Source organism: Pongo abelii, chromosome 6 (assembly GCF_028885655.2).
Source record: "Pongo abelii isolate AG06213 chromosome 6, NHGRI_mPonAbe1-v2.0_pri, whole genome shotgun sequence".
Lineage (NCBI taxonomy): Eukaryota > Metazoa > Chordata > Mammalia > Primates > Hominidae > Pongo > Pongo abelii.
Window position 1 is genome coordinate 8,732,983 of NC_071991.2, and position 18,673 is coordinate 8,751,655.

The 18,673-nt window shown below is 49.2% G+C and overlaps 1 protein-coding gene and 1 long non-coding RNA gene across 6 annotated transcripts in view; one reads left to right on the top strand and one right to left on the bottom strand.

Moving 5' to 3' along the window:
- SMURF1 (SMAD specific E3 ubiquitin protein ligase 1) overlaps positions 1-18,673 on the bottom strand; it is a 116,471-nt gene that overhangs the window by 3,337 nt on the left and 94,461 nt on the right. For 3 of the 5 annotated variants that reach the window (XM_024250421.3, XM_054560191.2, XM_063725642.1), the window contains 8 exons: positions 16,893-17,091; positions 14,939-15,042; positions 11,331-11,445; positions 9,585-9,763; positions 7,608-7,745; positions 6,303-6,423; positions 4,755-4,956; positions 2,257-2,341 (listed from right to left, as the gene is read on the bottom strand). In XM_024250421.3, the coding sequence (XP_024106189.1) occupies positions 2,257-2,341; positions 4,755-4,956; positions 6,303-6,423; positions 7,608-7,745; positions 9,585-9,763; positions 11,331-11,445; positions 14,939-15,042; positions 16,893-17,091 (1,143 nt within the window). The remainder of the gene's footprint in view (positions 1-2,256; positions 2,342-4,754; positions 4,957-6,302; positions 6,424-7,607; positions 7,746-9,584; positions 9,764-11,330; positions 11,446-14,938; positions 15,043-16,892; positions 17,092-18,673) is intronic. The other 2 variants (XM_024250422.3, XM_054560192.2) reach the window with 1 other exon arrangement.
- LOC134761672 (uncharacterized) lies at positions 5-15,060 on the top strand. Its single transcript, XR_010140644.1, has 2 exons — positions 5-2,259; positions 14,780-15,060. It is a non-coding gene; the product is annotated as an uncharacterized LOC134761672 (long non-coding RNA).

An 18,673-nucleotide genomic window follows, 5' to 3' on the forward strand; every position in this document is an offset into this window, starting at 1 on the left:
TGTGTGGGAGGGGAGAGGAATGGGGGGTGGGGCAGGGTTGGTGATGAGTTCTCCATGTCCCCTGTGTTTTTCTGCTTCTAATACAAAGATTTGTAATTTGTTTTTGCTTTTTGGTAGAGACAGGTCTCGCTAGGTTGCCCAGGCTGCTCTCAAACTCCTGGCCTCAAGTGAACCTCCTGCCTTGCCCTCTCAACGTGCTGGGAGCCACTGTGCCCAATCAACACACAGTAAAGTAAGTCTTGGGCCTTCACAACCAAAACATAACCAAGTTACTATTTACTGCTTCTATCAGGACAAAGCTCTCCACTTGTTTTCTGTTTGTCTGTCTGTGGGAGAAATTCTCTGTGCTGGGAATGCCTCTTTGGCAGCCCCTGTAACCCAGACTGGCTGCCAGGCCACGTCACCACTAACGATGTACTGCGTGTCTGTCTGTTCCTCTGGGACTTGATCTGAGACCAAAACGGGGCAGTCTGGAAAATTCCCTGCAAAAACAAAATAGATCTCAAAACTAGTAAGATGACAGATCCTTAAAAGATGAAATGAATATTCAACTTTTGACTCGATATTTCCAGGGGGAAGCTCATTTCCAGTATTTGTGCAAAGAAAAAGACATCCTTTAAGAAGCTATCGTAGCAAACCAAAAAATACAAAATTGTGACCCAGAGGATGTACGGTGACTTCTGGCTTTCTAGGGTAACCAATTAAGGACGGTTTCTGTCTACAGAGCCGGGTTCCAGGGCGGGCACTCTTTTTTCTGGAGCTTCAGAGCATACTTTCCACATCCATCTAACTCCAAGCACTAAACTACTAAAGGACAGAAGCCTTGTGAGTAGGTGTGCAGCCAACATGGCACGTTCCCGTAATGGACGCCACAGCCATGCTTGGAGCAGGACCTTGGCGCCCACCATGGTCCAGGACCAGCTGCATTACCCCATTTCACAGGTGTGGAAAACCAAGTTAGAATATGAAGTCACTTGCCCCAAATCACATGTCAGAGGGTGTCACAGCTAGCATTTGACCCCGCATCCTTGGGTTCCAAGACAGGAACCTTCCATCATCTCACAGGGCATCTCAGCAGCATCTAGAACTGGTTCCCCCAAGGAAACGTGGCTACTCGTCTCAATGGATGGTTCCAGGACAAAGTGTGCGCAAGTGATTGTATTTTTAAACCATATAGGAAATAACCTACTATATGGAGACTCGTTTTTAAGTTAAAATTTAGGAAGAAAACATTTGCAATAGACAAGGTGCGTGTGTCATAAGCAGGATTCCAAGAAGATGGGGACCCAGAAATATTAGATAAAGTGAAGAACAATACATCCAAACTAAAAACTATACAATTTTCCTTACCAACAGGTGTGTGTACATAAGACCTGGCAGAGAGGAAGACTTGAGCCTGCTGGAGTGGTAGCCACACTCCACTGAAACACCAATATTAATTAGTTACATGGCTCATAAAATTAGTTTCATAAGAGACTCTGACAGCCTGTGTGTGGCACGCTGCAAAGTACTTGTCCCATCTGACACAAGCACTACTGCCAGTCATTGAGACTTGGCATAAATGGAACAGAGTCCTACAAATCGGAAAACAGCTTTAAAAAATAACATGAGGCCAGGCTTGGTGGCTCACGCCTGTAATCTCAGCACTTTGGGAGGCCGAGGCGGGCGGATCACCTGAGGCCAGGAGTTCCAGACTAGCCTGGCCAACATGGCGAAACCCCGTCTCTACTAAAAATACAAAAATTAGCCAGGCGTGGTGGCGTGCACCTGTAATCCCAGCTACTCGGGAGGCTGAGGCACGAGAATTGCTTGAACCCAGGAGGCAGAGGTTGCAGTGAGCCGAGATCGTGCCACTGCACTCCATCCTGGGTGACAAAGCAAGACTGTCTCAAAAACAAAAAACTAAATCAAGAGAAAATCTATGTTTAAATTTTAGGTTATATATAGTAAGATTTATCTTAAGTTTAGCAATAATGTTGGCCCTCTTACATATTTTTTTTTTACATGGCCAGTAAAGCCGCTCTATACAGTGTTGTAATGTCGGGGGGAAAGTCTCTTGCTTGAGGGCTTCAGAATTGTCATTCAACTCTAGAATTTCTCCTTCTGTCTCAGGTGCTGTGGCTTTTGAGTTCTGATGACGACAAAAATATTTTGGCAGAGACTCCATCTCAGAAAAAAAAAACAAAAAAAAAAACGTGAACGTCGGCATCCTCTGGGGCTCCCAGGACGCCGTGACTTCCTGGCCGCGGTGCTTACCAGGTATGGGCCTTCGGAAGGTTGTCTGTGTTCGCGTCTATCAGGTGGATGGTGAACAGCCGGGGCCCTGCCGCGCCTGTAGAACCTTACAAGACAACATTCTAGTTAATGTACTTCAGAGTTACAGCCGTGGCGCTTCCCGGCCACACGGCCCCCAGGAGCCAGGGCCCTGACCACATTCCCACCCCCACACCCAGGCAGGGTGTCCTGGGAGAGGGCCATGAGGTTCCCAGGCCTGGTTTTAGGACATGCCTGCAATGGCTATCAAAGTGACAAAATTCAGACACTTTTTTGAGACAGGGTCTCACTCTGTTGCTCAGGCTGGAATGCAGTGGGGCAGTCTTGGCTCCCTGCAACATCTGACTGCCAGGTTCAAGCAATTCTCCTGCCTCAGCCTCCCGAGTAGCTGGGATTACAGGTACACGCCACCACGCCTGGCTAATTGTTGTATTTTTAGTAGAGACGGGGTTTTGCCATGTTTCCCAGGCTGGTCTGGAACTCCTGGATCGCCTCAGGTGATCCACCCGCCTCGGCCTCCCAAAGTGCTGGGATTACAGGCGTGAGCCACCACACCCAGCCAAGATTCCAACATTTTAGACTATTGCAGGGGGCAGAGCAAGGACTGCTCAGGCCCCGCCTAAAGTGCACCCTGACCATGAGCCTGCTCCACACAGACTCCCTGAGGGTCAAAGCTATTTGTACCCACCCTCTGGAATAGACGACTTGCCCACCAGTTCTGTAGGGCAGGGAGAGGCACCAGGCCCCTTCTTGCTCAGGTCTTTCCAAACTCAGCCCCAAGTGAGCATCAGGCTGGCCAGCAGCCACCGCTGCTGCTGCGAAGACGGCTAGCCGACAGGGCTGCCAGGTGCTGGGAAAGGAGGGTGCACAGGGCACGGGCCTCGGCTCTGCTGCCCCTTGCTCTTGTGTATTCACAGATACTCCTTTCAAGCTGGACCAAGGTCAGCGGCAGGACAGGAATCCAGGAGCAATGAGGACCAGCAGAGACACCAGCTTTATGTTGGGCAGAGGGTCTCAGTGTGTAGCCCCTGGTTCCTGGGGACCTGGGACAGGAAGCTGGCTCCTCCCCCTCGCAGGCCACACCCTCCAAGCCCCAGCCTCCTGGGGAGTCAGGACAGGCTGGGCCAGGTGAGGGCCTTCAGAGACCTCCTGCAGGGCCCTGGCCACTCTGCCTGGTGCTGCCACCATTCAGTCCCCTCCCACAGCACCAGCACTCCCTGTTCTGGACTGTGACCCTGGTCACCTCTGACCCACCTTCTAGACACTTGGGGGACACTGGACTAAAGTCTATCCAATTATTGGAGGACTAATGAGACCCTTACGACGACAGGGACTATCTCTAAGCAGGAACGTTTAGCATGCGGACCTGCTGTGGGCAAGACAATGGTGCCATGAGAAAAGCAACTTGGTCAGGAAGCCTGGATTCCTGCCCTGCCTCACTACTCACACCTCCTGTTTTTTTTTTTCCTCGGGGGGATAATAAATCCCATGACCTCAGTGAGTCTCGGCTTCCTCATCTATGGAATGGGGCTAATAATCCCCGTCAGCCAGGCTCTCTGGGTTGTTGGGAGAACTGAATGAGAAAGGCTTTGTAAATGACAGGCACCAGCAAGCTCTGGGAGCGGCTGTCATGGTCAGGCTGGTCAAGCAGACAGAGACTCCCAGATACGAGCGGGGCTCAGCCTCAAACCCCTTTTTATCCATGCTGGGCCCCCAGCAGCAAATCCATAGGCAGAGGTCACAATGGAAAAAGATGCAGGTGCCCTGATGGCCAAAGCCGACTGCAATGGAATTAACCTCCTTTTACTCAGCGAGGCAGAGGGAATATTCTGTGTTCACAATGTGTCTGTGTGTCTATCAGCATTTACAGTCCAATCAGCTAAATTTCAGTACGGTGACACCCTTCACTTCACTCCTTCCAGCAACGTCCCCTCCAAACCCTAAGTGTAAAAGATGAGACATTAGGCCGCCTGCCCTACAGGCAGATGGGCACCTTTCGCACAGAATCCCACCCCACTTCCAGCGACCTCAGTGGCTTAAACAGAGTGAGCAGGACATCATCTTTGGGTGTGGTTTGTGGCTAAACGGGTTCATGTGCAGCTCCAAGCTTTGGAGCCACTGAGACTGGGGGCGGTTCCCCCATAGCTCCCTCCCTGGGATCTTGACTAAGCTGGCCTCACAGACACTCTGAAGGCCCCTGCTGGCCAGACCCTCTTGGCTTTTTGGAAGCAGTGAGGAGGGGGAATCCACGTGCCCTGGAGTGGCTCCACAGTCTTTGCTCAGCAGGGCCCCACACCTGCTCACACACGGACCCTGCCAGGTAACCACCTCTGCAGGGCAGAGCATTAGCTACTGGAGAACATTCCTTATGCCATTTTCTAGCACACATCTCAGAAAAACATCCCAGCCACCTTCCAGCTTATCCTGCCCACAGCCCACATAGACGCGTCATCGAATAGCCCCGCCTCCACGTCAGTCACCTTGCAAAGCCTTGAAGCCTTGGAGCGGGACTCGCGTGGACCCAGTCACAAACTGCAGGAGCCTGGCCCTCCTTTCTTCATCGAACGTCTCCACTGCTTGCCAGAACCACCGCACGATGTTGCTGTCGGCCACACAGTGCTTCAGCCGCGTGTTCGACTTCCAGTCGTTCAAGTCTATTTTATCCAGGCCGCCTATGATCAGCTGAGGAGGTGCAGAAAGGTGAGTTACTTCCAAAATGTATAAACCCACATCAGGACGTGCCTCCTAGGTACCCGACACACACAACAGTGAAAAGTCAATTCCCAAGCAAAGCAGCGGCTGTGTCTAAATAAACTAGGCAGACGTTGAGACAGAAGAAAGCTACCAACAGGAGGCCTGTGGCACATGCTTCTGTCCGCCTCCTCCAGGCAGGTCTCCAGCCCCAAGGACCATGGTGCACAGCTATTGATGGGACGTTTTCTTATAACCAAAGCAGGGTTTTTGCTCTGCATCGGTGAGGAGTATCAAAGAACCAACCGGTGACACTGTACAGAGCTAACCGTGAATAAGGGCACGTCCCAGGGTCTCTCCAGGACACTCAAGGACATGTGGAGTTTCAAGTCTGAAGAGAGGAGAATTCAGCAAGAGTTATGTGGGGCTGGGGCCGATGGGGCCTGTTTCCGCAATTGGCTTAAAAAGTTCACCCCCTGCTGGGTGCAGTGGCTCACGCCTGTAGTCCCAGCACTTTGTGGGGCCCGAAGTTGGGCAGATCACTTGAGCCCAGGAGTTCAAGGCCAGCCTGGGCAACATGGCGAAACCCCGTCTCTACAACAAATACAAAAATTAGCCAGGCATGATGACATGCACCTGTAGCCTCAGCTATTCGGGAGGCTGAGGTGGGAGGATGGCTTCAGCCTGGGAGGTCGAGGCTGCAGTGAGCCATGATTGCACCACTGCACTCCAGCCTGAGCAACAGAGCGAGACTCTGTCTCAAAAAAAAACACAAAAGTTCACCCCAGAACTACTGCTCCATCCAAGCTCTTGGCTCCCAAGCTGTCCTCACTGGCAGCAGAAAGACTTGGAGAACAATCTACAAGGCTTGAGCTATTTGGCACCAGAGATGCATAAGGGCTGAATGAATCACCGTGTTCAAGTGCATGCAGTATGACTAGAGAAGACAGTAGCCCCTTGTTCCTAGTCTAGGAACAGCCAGAATAAAAAGCAGTAAGATGCTGTTGTGGGAGAACCTGGTTCTCCCAAGACAGGAGAGGGCTATGCAATCTCCCCTGCTAGAGATCTTGAAAACAAGGGAAGCCACAGCCACCTTGAACAGTTTCCTGGGAGTTAGTCAGATTTCCTACCGCCAAGCAGACATCTCGCCAGTTACCAACTGGCATGAACACCCTCTACTCCCACTCTTGCTCCAACCCTGGCTGTAGTCTGGGAACCCCAGCAGCTCCTAGGCTTACTGGAAAACGGCACACGCTGCCCCCTGCAGCAAGGATTGAAAACAGGCAGATGCCAGCCACAGGGACACCCTGGGTCGACTCCGCACGGTAGGCACATACCTCCAGTTCCTTCTGGTCAAAAGGCTTCAGCAGATGTTGAGGGATGAGCTCATTGAACCCCTTCTGCAGAGCTAAGAACTGGGCTTCAATTCCTCTCATAAACCTCCAGTTTACGTACAACCTGGAAGAAAAACTCGGAAGTTGGAATGCAACACCAAGTGGGTTTTCCGCCATGGGCAGCTTTGTTTTGGAGACAGGGTCTCACTCTGTCACCCAGGCTGGAGTGCAATGGCTCAATCTCGGCTCACTGCAACCTCAGCCTCCTGGGTTCAAGCAATTCTTCTGCCTCACCCTCCCCAGTAGCTAGGATTACAGGCACCCACCACCACACCTGGCTAATTTTTGTATTTTTAGTAGAGATGGGGTTTCACCATGTTGGCCAGGCTGGTCTCGAGCTCCTGACCTCAGGTGATCCGCCCACCTCGGTCTCGCAAAGTGTTGGGATTACAGGCGTGAGCCACCAAGCCTGACCCACGAGCAGGTTCTGATATCACAGTCTGACAAACATGGGAACACACTGGGCCCCCCCCCGCCAGATCTCTGCAAGACAGACAAACACACCACCAGCTAGTAGTACCAAACCTTGGCATCACGTTAAAAATGACTCAGCACGTGCCCTGATTCATTCGGATTCGCTCGTGAAAACAGGAGGATTGAACCTGATCTGTCATATCAATTGCTGCAATTTGAAAGCATGTTCTGGCCAGGCATGGTGGCTCACGCCTGCAATCCCAGCCCCTTAGGAGGCAGAGGCAAGAGGATTGCTTGAGGCCAGGGGTTCGAGACCAGCCTGGCAACATAGCAAGACCCTGTAAAAATTTAAAATTTTTTTAAATGTGTTAAAGTACATTTGAAAGTACAGCACAGGACAGTGTGGCACACAGACGTGCCCACATAGTTCTCAGCTGCAAGTGCCTAGGCCTGAACACAGATTTGCCTCAAGTTAGGGGTGGAAAAAATCTGAGAGGGTGGCTTCCTCGGACTGAGCACGAGAGACCCTCCAAGCTGCTGCTCTCTCCTTTGCCCCCCACCTTTGCACCCAGAATTAAGTGGTCACTGAAAAGTCCTTCCCCACATGGGCTTTGTCCCTCAGGCCAGGCCTGGCCCCATCAGGGCCCCTCCAAGCAGATCCCTGACGCTGCTGCTGAACTGTCGGTTTCTGAAAGTCGCCTCTGTTCATGTGATCTGATCACAAGCGCCAGCCATCAGGGATACGCAGGCCTCACACAGCGAAGGAGCTACAGCAACTAAATGCAGGCTCAGCCGCGCCCCAGGCACCCGGCCGTCCCCCACAGGTGGCATTACCGGACGTATTCTTTCTTGTTCTCCTCCGTGACTGGCACATTTCTGCCATTGGGTTTCAGTTCATGCTGCAGGATCCGCCCGAAGGCGTTGTGTTCCACGCAGAAGGTGTGGTCCAGTACAGGCGTGATGTCGTTCTCTCTGTTGAAATAAGACAGAAGGATGTAGGTTAGAGCTCTGCCACCACGCGGGGCCATCGGATAGACAGAAAACATTTACAACTGCCAGACCCGGGGCTGCAAGAGAGGACAGCCTTGGGCAGACACAGAACCTGCGTGGGGGTGGCACAGCAACAGGTGCTGGAGGACTCTGAGACCACAGCTCTGTTTCCAGATGTCCCGGCTCCTGGCTTCCACAGTCATAGAAGGCGCACAGCAGGTTGCTGTACCATCCTGTGATTTCGGGAGACCCACAACCCAGCTGCTTTGTAAGCAGTGTGGGAGTCAAAAGGCAGGAACGTGAAGAGGTACCAGGGTCAAAGGGAAATTGACCTGGAGGTGAAGCCACGCCAAGAAAATACTGTGCCCGGCCGGGTGCAGCAGCTTACACCTGTAATCCCAGGACTTTGGGAGGCCGAGGCGGGCGGATTACGAGGTCAGGAGATTGAGACCAGTCTGGTCAACATGGTGAAACCCCATCTCTACTAAAAGTACAAAAAATTAGCCAGGTGTGGTGGCAGGCGCTTGTAGTCCCAGCTACTCGGGATGCTGAGGCAGGAGAATCGCTTGAACCTGGGAGGTGGAGGTTGCATTGAGCCGATAATCGAGCCACTGCACTCAAGCCTGGGTGACAGAGCAAGACTCTGTCTCAAAAAAAAATAATAAATACTGTTCCTCCCTTAGAGGCAGCCTTTCCAAACGCATCAGTTCAAACACAAAAGTCTCGAAAGTGAAAACTAGCTCTTGAATCTGCCATCGTTCTTGAGCCTAGGCAGAGTGGAAGATTTTTTTTTTTTTTGAGACAGAGACTCACTCTGTCATCCAGGCTGGAGTGCAGTGGTGTGGTCTCAGCTCACTGCAACCTCTGCCTCCTGGGTTGAAGCAATTTTCCTGCCTCAGCCTCCCGAGTAGCTGGGATTACAGGCACGTGCCACACCTGGCTTTTTAAAATATTTTTAATTTTAGTAGGGACAGGATTTCACCATGTTGGCCAGGTTGGTCTCAAACTCCAACCTTTGACCTCAAGTGAAAAGAGCAAGTGATCCGCCCACCTCAGCCTCCCAAAGTGCTGGGATAATAGGCCTGAGCCACTGCACCCAGCTGAGTGGAAGATTTTCCACCCAATCCCGAGTCCCCTGTTCAAGTTGGAACATGTGACACATGGGACACAACCAGGAGCCCTGACTCCGACTCACCCACATTCCCTCCATCTGCCGGAGCCTGATCTTTTGTCCCCGTGAAATCTGTAAGGACCTGTGACAGTCACGGTTCATCTTGTCACTGCCTGCTGCTCTTAACAGAGTGTTTAGAGTAATTCTAAAGCAGAGGTAACTAAATGTTCATTTCGTTTTGATACTTGCTTGGCCCCTGTGTAGGTTAACTGGAGACACCCTGAGTGTCACACACACCCCACAACGGGCCTGGGGAGTGGCCTATTAACGTCTGTGATCGCACCTTCTTCATTCAAGGAAACAAAAGAAACTAGTCCAGGAAGAGAAACCTGCCCAATATCATGAGGAAAATAAGTCAACTGAGTACTTTTTTGCTATATCTGGTAGGTTTTTTTGGTTTTTTTTGCAGTAACGGGGGTCTCACTGTGTTGCCCAGGCTGGTCTCGAACTCCTGGACTGAAGTGATCTGCCCGCCTCATCCTCCCAAAGAATCTCCTTTTTTGTTTCAGGTTATAATACAATGGCTTCACACCCATCCCCAAAATACACACACACACACACACACACACACTCGCGCGCACACGCACATACATACAATAGACGTGGTGGTGGGCCCTAAGCCAGGTGACCGGCCGTCAGTCAATACTTACAGGATCCACACCAAGCTCTTATGCAGCTCCGGGTCCACAGATTCCAGATCTGAGAGCTGGATGGGCTTCCCCAGCAGCTGCTTATAGAAGGGCACTGTGAAGCCCCCGTTGATGTAGTGTCCATGGAACACAGCCAGCCCCATGATCCGCCCCACAAAGTGGAAATAAGACAAGTGGTCCTGTAGGGGGCACCAGAGAACACGAATTTGTCAGCATGATGCCGGCCAATGTGGGAATCTCGTGCTGTCCACAAGCTTCTTGGGGAAAAGTGTTCCAGAGGCAACCAGACCTACTGACTCAGGGACTCACAGGCCCCGCTCCTGAACAAGTGAAAGAAGGCTGCTTGTGTAGCAGAAATTTGCCTAGATTCGCTGGACAGCGTTTTGTATGCTCTCAGGGCCAACACCTCCTCAGAACGGCCATATAACTGGCAGAGGAGCCCCGTGTTCAGCAATGACTGAGAATTTCACCTTCGTGACAACAGAGAATCGAACCAAGCCCAGGGCCTCGACACTGGCAGGGCCTCGGCACCATGCTGGATGCGTACCCAGGAAGCCAGCCCTGCGCTCCCTCCCACTGCACAGGAAAGAAAAGGGCAAGTTCCCTTTCTCCTCCACCACCACTCCCTCGATCCAGAACGAAAGGAAGAGAGGGAAAGAGAGGGAGGGAGGGAAGAAATGCTAAGGGGGGAGAAAAGACCACAGGAAAATATGTATGAATAAGCCAAGTCAAATAACAATTCTAGGCCGGGCATGGTTGCTCATGCCTGTAATCTCAACACTTTGGGAGGCTGAGGCAGGCAGATCACCTGAGGTCAGGAGTTCGAGACCAGCCTGGCCAACATGGCGAAACCCCATCTCTACTAAAAATACAAAAACTAGCTGGGCGTGGTGGCAGGGGTCTGTAATCCCAGCTACTCGGGAGGCTGAGGCGGGAGAATCGCTTGAACCTGGGAGGCAGAGGTTGCAGTGAGCAGAGATCATGCCACTGCACTCCAGCCTGGGGGACACAGCGACACTCTCTCTCAAAAAAAAGAAAAAAAGAACCATTCTAGAACCAGAGCCGTTCTGGTCTTAACTCAGGAACCACACATCTCTACTTTCAGGTTTGAATTATGTTCACCTCAAAAAATGAATCAAAACTCTGCTTCCATGTTGGTAAAAGGTTTTTCCACATTTGAATGCACAAGCGGAGCCTTATCCCGACTTCGCCTCAGTGGCCTATGCAGGATGCTGGTGAAGGCCGTGGCGCCACAGGAGGAGTCCCCTGCTGGCCGGCTGCCCACCCTCGGGCTGGGTGTGCAAACACTGCACTGACTTCCTCATCTCTAAAACCAGCACGCTAAGGGTGGCAGCATTTGTGGCTTAAAAAGCTAGTTCTGGAAAGATTCCAGTTTTGACCGGGAGGAGGCTGGACTTCGGAACCTACTCCTTAGAATGACACCGTTAACACATACGATCATCATACCAGAGTTCCCTCCAATGATCATAAAGTGTGAGTGTATGAACAGCTCAGTTTCACCCTTCATCTCCTTCAACACAGCACACCCAGTGATCACAATCTCTGAAAATACAGGATTGAAATCATCCATCTTAATTCAGTTTTCACTTTACCTCTCCACGTTTTGCTTACCGCTGTCTTTGATTAAGTCTACAACAAATAGACCAAGAACTGAGAATGAAACTGAAAATCCATCTCAAAACTTCTCCAACTCAATTCCCCACCTCTTTGTTCATTCATACTTACGGGGTTGATTGAAGAATCCGGATTTATTTGCAACATGTAAATATTGTCCGTAGAATACTGGAAGAGCCCGTAATAAGGATTCAGCATTTCATGGCACAGCAAGTAAAGCCACTCCCTGGGAGCAAACAACAAAAATGCATTTGAGACGCGCTAAAATTTCTACATTTTTTTTTTTTCCTGAGATGGAGTCTCGCTCTGTCGCTCAGGCTGGAGTGCAGTGGCACGATCTTGGCTCACTGCAACCTCTGCCTTCCGGGTCCAAGCGATTTTCTTGCCTCCCAAGTAGCTGAGCTGGCACTACAGGCATGTGCCACCAGGCCCGGCTATTTTCTGGATTTTTTAGTAGAGACAGGGTTTCACCATGTTGGCCAGGGTGGCCTCGAACTCCTGACCTCAAATGATCCACCCACCTCAGCCTCCCAAAGTGCCAGGATTACGGGCGTGAGCCACCACGCCCAGCCTAACTTACTATTTTCTGAATTTCTTTAATGTTTGCATCATTTTATTATTTTAAAAACCCCAAAGTTAAAAACAGTCAAGCCAAAAAAAAAAAAAAGGCACTTTAAATAGAAATTGTATGGTTCAGTGGCTACACTCAGGTTGCATTAAGCCCAGCTAGTCGGGAGGCCCTTAGACAAACACCTGTGGCAGATCTACAAAGAGTCTTTTATTCATTCTACTCAAAACTCCTTTTCAACGGATCGCATTAAGATAGCAGCTCCAAATTTTATTCTGGAATTTCTTACTTTTTCAAACAGAAATGAGAGAGAATAGGGAAGGGCAGACACAAATGCAAATAATCTGTCCAAGAAAATCGTGAGAATACACAAAAAATATCAAACAAAAACAGTTCTTCATTGTACTCAAAAGAACAGAAAGGAACTGCCAGAAGAGATGAGACTCCGAATCCTATAAAGTCTCTTTACTACAAAGGCAACATTGCTGAATTTGAATTCATCCCAAGTTTTGGAGTTTCGATTTAGGAAGTACCTTTTTTGAAAAACACAAAGACCTCCAATTGTCTAGACAGGAAATGATTAAAATACAAGCAAACATTCCGACCCAGCCACGGACAGCATAAAGATACAATCAGCTCTGTTCTGGAAGTGGTAAGGGAAGCAATAACTAAACAGGCCAAAAAGAGAGGCTACAGAAAGGACTTCAGGACTAAATACTGGGGAGATAAGTGTAGCCTGACTCCCACAGATTGGATAATGAACACACACCTGCACATGTGTAACACACATGCAACTGAAATCTCTCCACAGCTCTCTGAGATAAGTATCATCCCATTAGGAGGAAGACTCCAGTGGTGAAATAACACTACAAGACCAAACTGGAGGTGGCAGAGCAGAGATTCCCAACTCTTTCCACTACAGCATCATGTCAGTCAAGGGAAATTCACAAAGACCCATCTCCACGCAGAAGACTGGACGACTATGGAAAACGCAGAAGGAATGTAACTCCTACCAGACCAAACCAGGGAGTCCGACAGCTGAGTAACAGGCATTTCAGAACGACCAAAGAAAGAAAATGTGCGAAGAAATTAACAAAAAGTAGAATTCATTCATTTGGCACATATTTACGGAGACAAGTGTTCGTTGTGTGTTAGGTGCTGTTCTAGGAACCGGGGATCAGCTGTGAACAAGACAAGTTCCTGACTGCGTGCAGTCTGACTCTCTTGGAAGATGCAGACAAGAAAGAGAAACATCACACCACACAACCATGCAGTGGTCACAGCATGACAAGGGAGGACGCCAAGAAAGGGGAAGCTATGGGACACCCAGGACAGTGGACCTCACCCAGGGAAGCAGTGAAGTCTCAGGACGACCGCAGCACAGAGGAGCGAGAGAATCGCCATGAGACTGCACAGAGGCCTTGCAGGAGACACGGGGGCTGTCAAAAGGTGTGATGTGCACCATCCTGGAGGACTTGAAGTTCAAGGGGCAGTAGAGACAATGAAAGCTACTGGGGAGGGAAGCCAAGGCGGGAGGATCACCTGAGGTCAGTAGTTCAACACCCACCCGGCCACCATGGTGAAACCCTGTCTCTACTAAAAATACAAAAATTAGCTGGACATGGTGACTCGCACCTGTAATCCCAGCTACTCAGGGGGCTGAGGCATGAGAATCACTTGAACCTGGGAGGTGGAGGTCGCAGTGAGCCGAGATCCAGCCAGTGGACTCCAGCCTGGGCCATAGAGTGAGACGCTGTCTCCAGGAAAAAAAGGGAAGAAGAAATTCTTGGAAAAATTAGAATTTTGTTCCAAAAAGTTAAATTCTAGAATACTATTTAACCCCTTAATGGACAATATTTTCATTCATAATAATATAAACCATATAAACTTTGATCCCTTTACAGATAACTGGTAGACAAGCATAGGACACTGACCAAATTTTGGTTACAGAAGAGAATGTAAATCTTAACCTTGACAACATAAAAGTAATATTACAGATGACAGAATTTAAGAGGCAGAAGGAATGCTGAAGAGAAAGTTATAAGTATGAATATCTTGTTCTTATGCAAATGAGAGGTCCAGAGATCATGTCTCTAGTTGATAAATCAAAAAATAAAGGTGAAAGCACAGGACATAAAGTTACAAATGACGGAAGAACAAAAAGATCCATATTACTAAATTGAACATGAGAGTAACTGGAGTCAGTCTATCTTACGTATATGCCCATAAATCATTAAATCTGGAAATAAGAAGATACCTAATCCAAAGAAAGAGCTAAAAGAGTTAAGAAGCAGTTGTCTTAGCCAAGCACAGTGGCTCACACCTGCAATCTCAGCACTTTGGGAGGCCAAGATGGGAGGATGGCTTGAGCCCAGGAGTTTGAGACCAGCCTGGGCAACAGAGTAAGACCTCATCTCTACAAAAAACTTTTTAAAAATTAGCCAGGCATAGTGGCACATACCTGTGGTTCCAGCTACTTGGGAGGCTGAGGTGGGAGGCTTGCTTGAGCCCAGGAGGTCGAGGCTGCAGTGAGCTATGACTATGCCACTGCACTCCAGCCTGGGCAACAGAGCAAGACCCCATCTCAAAAAAAGACAAAAAACAAAAAACAACAATTGTCTTGAAGCTGAAAAGAAGCAGGACATGAAATAGCAGCTTTTCATCATTCGATTCTGTTTTTTTATATCATTTTCTTGAATTATTTTGACCAAAATTTCAACATTTTACAAAATTCCTTTGACACAAATGCAATTTACATGCACAAATGTAATCCCTGCCCTGCTCCCTGCAGCAAATCCTCTACAGAGGAGAGCAAGGCCGCCTCCTGTGTTAATTTCAGGAGCATGCCCCTCATGTTTCAAAAGAAGGGAGTGAATTTAAAAGTTTAATTCTAGCTTTACAACAAGTCAGTTAGTGGTGACGGTCACAGATATTCTGGTAGGTTATGGCAAGAGGCTGGCACGAGCATGCTCAGAGGAATTCCTATTCTCAGCAGGGTGGCTGAAGCCAGCGCATGATGGCCCGACTGCTCCAAGGAGACATCAGCCCTGCCCAGGAGTGCTTGGTGATGAGCACTGGAGAAGGGCAAATGACTTCTCTTGAAAAGACTGAGATCCAGGCAGCAGAGAAGGTGAATGAACTAGCAACTCACCTGGCCACACCACCGTAATCCAAACCTTCTTCCCCACGGAATTTCACCATCAGCCGTTTTTTCAAGTCTTTCGGTCGCATCTTCATTATCTGGCGGTAAGACTCCTGAATAGCAACATCACAGTTTCAGAGAGAAGAACATTTCTTATTCTTAAAGTTATAAAAGGTTATTGATAATGGAGCCTGGTTAAGAATACGCATCCATTCCAATTCAAGTTTTATCTGGCTCCTAATCAGAATGCTTCTTCGGCATCCAGTATATTCCATCATCTTTTTTCTCAGTTTCTCCCTCTGAGACAACAACAAAACAAACACAATGCCAGGAAACACTAACCTTCAGGGAAACACATGTCTGTTTTCAGTGAATCACCAAGGACTTAAGGACAAATCTCACTAGGGTTGATTCTTCTCTGTATAAATTAATTTCAGTGCACACTATAAACAACTTGTGCATTGCAACCAAAATCAAGACATTAGAAAGTCTGAATGCTAAGAGAGTTCTGAGCCTGTTTTTATATCTAAAGTGAAAAATCACATTTGATTTCCCACTAAGTCAAAAAGCAAAAAGATTTTAAGTTTTTAAGTAAGACATAAGGTGGCTTAAGCACAGCACAGAACACATGTGATCAGCCTGCTATTCCCTCAGACTCAGCACTTGAAGCAGAAGTCGCTACATGTTTGTAGATGTAGACTCAGTAACAAGGCACTTAAGAATTTTTTCATGCTTTAAATTTAACACAATTCAAACTCCAGCAACCCAGCCGGGCACAGTGGCTTACGCCTGTAATCCCAGTACTTTGGGAGGCCAAAGTGGGCAGATCACTTGAGGTCAGGAGTTCAAGACCAGCCTGGCCAACATGGTGAAACCCCCATCTCTACTAAAAATACCAAAAAATTAGCTGGGCGTGGTGGCGGGCGCCTGTAATCCCAGCTACTCGGGAGGCTGAGGTGGGAGAATCGCTTGAACCTGGGAGGTGGAGCTTGCAGTGAGCCGAGATCACGCCACTGCACTCCAGCCTGGGCAACAGTGCGAGACTCCATCTCAAACAAACAAACAAACTCTGGCAACCCGAGAGGGAAAGAGGAAACGATCTAGTAGTGAAGTCAGTACTTCAGCGCTTTCCTAGCCCTGCAACAAGGGCAGACATGCAGCAGGCAGGGCTGGGCGCTCTGGCCAAGCTGCCCATCCAACACCCAGGCCCAGCCCTCGCGGTAGGGAAGGCGCTCAGCTCCCTCGCCCCTCAGTGCTCCCTTAGCACTGTCACCCGGGGAGAATCTGTGCTCAGTCTCCTTTGATCATTTCTGACAGTGTCTCCACAAAGGAGGGCAGGAAATGGCCCAAATGCCATAGAGATTTTCCCGTATGGTCGGCTTTCTTGGGAAAAGAGCCTGTTCTGTTTAGGGACCTGCTTCTGCAGGAAGCTGCGTAAGGGACAGAGCCTGTCCCAAGAGCCACCTGCTTCTTGCCAATTTCCACCGGAGAAGCAGGATGGCCCCCAGCCCCTGAGCTGCCCTGAGAAGGACAGCCCTCAGATGACATCTCACACAAGAAGAGAGGAGGGAGACTGACTGGCTCTGGGGAAAATGCAGATTGCAAATTGCAGGAATATTTAACCCGCATCATGCAGACAAGGCGGTTCCCACTGTTTTTTAGTGCTAGTTTCTGTATACACCTCTAGGTGTATACAGTTTTTTCATTTTTACCATAAGAGGAAATGGCTCCCATTCCCTCCCTCTACACAGGCTGTGGTCCTGACAAACTCTGCACTTCCCCTAGTAATAAAATCAATACCTGAAATACCAAATGGAAAGAAGGGTTCCCTGAAACGCAGACATCACCCACAAAGCAGTTCATTTAAAGCAGCCCTTGAAAACAAACGCATTTGAGATTCCTTTGTCTGAATTGCCTTATTTGTTTCTGAACAGGGTCTGGCCAGTGGCCCTGAACTCTCTACCTCGAAGATTTCTTCTCTGGACACTTCGATGCGGCAATGACCAGCTTGGGGCTGCTGAAGCGACAGTTCGTGTCTGAGGACTTTCAGCTTCTGGACTAGATCTCTTTCGTATCTCTGGGCAGGAAGCTCCTCGTCCTCCAGAGAGCCCTCGCTGGGCAGTGGCAGCGGCTGGCTGGGCTCCTTGAGTTGGCACTGGTGACTTGAGAAGAAGAGACGCAGAAAGTCACTCCGAAGCCCCGGCCAGGGGAGCTGCAAGCACCCACGTACGCGACAGGGTCGGAGGAGAGAGCTAGCTGCATGCAGCTTCAGGGAGAATTTGTTTCCCTGATGACATAACCATGTACCTAGCTAGCTGTGTCAAAGTTGCTGATGGCCACATTAGCCTAAATATAGGTCTACAGTACAATAAAGGAGGTACCCCAGGCCAGGCGTGGTGGCTGAAGCCTATAATCCCAGCACTTTGGGAGGCCGAGGCAGGTGGATCACCTGAGGTCAGGAGTTCGAGACCAGCCTGGACAACATGGTGAAACCTGGTCTCTACTAAAAATACAAAAAATTAGCCAGGTGTGGTGGTGGGCACCTATAATCCCAGCTACTCAGGAGGCTGAGACAGGAAAATCGCTTGAACCTGGGAGGCAGAGGTTGCAGTGAGCTGAGATTGCACCACAGCCCTCCAGCCCGGGTGACAGAGCCAGACTCTGTCTTTTTCAAAAATAAAAAGGAGGTACCCCAATTCCAAGCAACCACTTATCTCGCACATTACTACCACAAATAAAAATGGAAAATGGCTGTCATTTATTACGCATCTATTACGCACCCATGAGATGGACCAAAGCATCATCAGATGCACCTTGGCAGTTAGAATGAAATGGAGATGATGGGAAAAAATTTTAAAGGAGGTAACAGTGGAGAGCTCAAATGAAATCTCATGATAGGCACAACAGCAGACTGCTCAAGTGAAATCTAATGAAAACCATCCCTCATTTTTACTACTGAGAGATTTCTACACGTGCTCATTGAGAGCAAAATTTCAGTAAAAGGAGTAGGATTAGTACGGTGACAAAGTGGCATTTATCCTGTTCAAGTTTTGCCACTGAGACACAGAGCTGTCGGTTAAAAGAGCTATGTCGGGTGCAGGTGCAGTCGCTCATGCCTATAATCCCAGCACTTTGGGAGGCCGAGGCAGGCAGATCACCCAAAGTCAGGAATTTGGGACCAGCCTGGCCAACATGGCAAAATCCCGTCTCTACTAAAAATACAATAATTAGCCAGGTGTGGTGGCACGCGCCTGTAATCCCAGCTACTCAGGAGGCTGAGGCAGGAGAATCTCTTGAACCAGGGAGACGGAGGTTGCAGTGAGCCGAGATCGCACCACTGCACTCCAGCCTGGGCGACAGAGTGGGACTCTATCTCAAAAACAAAAAACAAACAAACAAAAAAGAGCTATGTGGAATGTTTGGCTCTGAGAACACGACAGGCCTGGAACACTAAATATGGGATCCAAGATAATTCTCAGTTCCAAGGTATCCAGTTCCCCACCGTGCAGGCACTAGGGAGGTATCACCTATCTCTACTTCTCAACCTAGGGGCCACGTGTCTCATGAGAGCGCGCCGTGCAGAAGCTTCCTTCATGAAGCTACCTACCACTGCCATCTCGGTAAATTTTATTTAGGCTGCAAGTAAGAAAAGGGTAGCAACAACATAGGGCTTCAGTGCTCTTCACAGCTAATTTAAGAGTTTAAAATATGCAATTATCCACCAGATATTTAACATCATTTTGA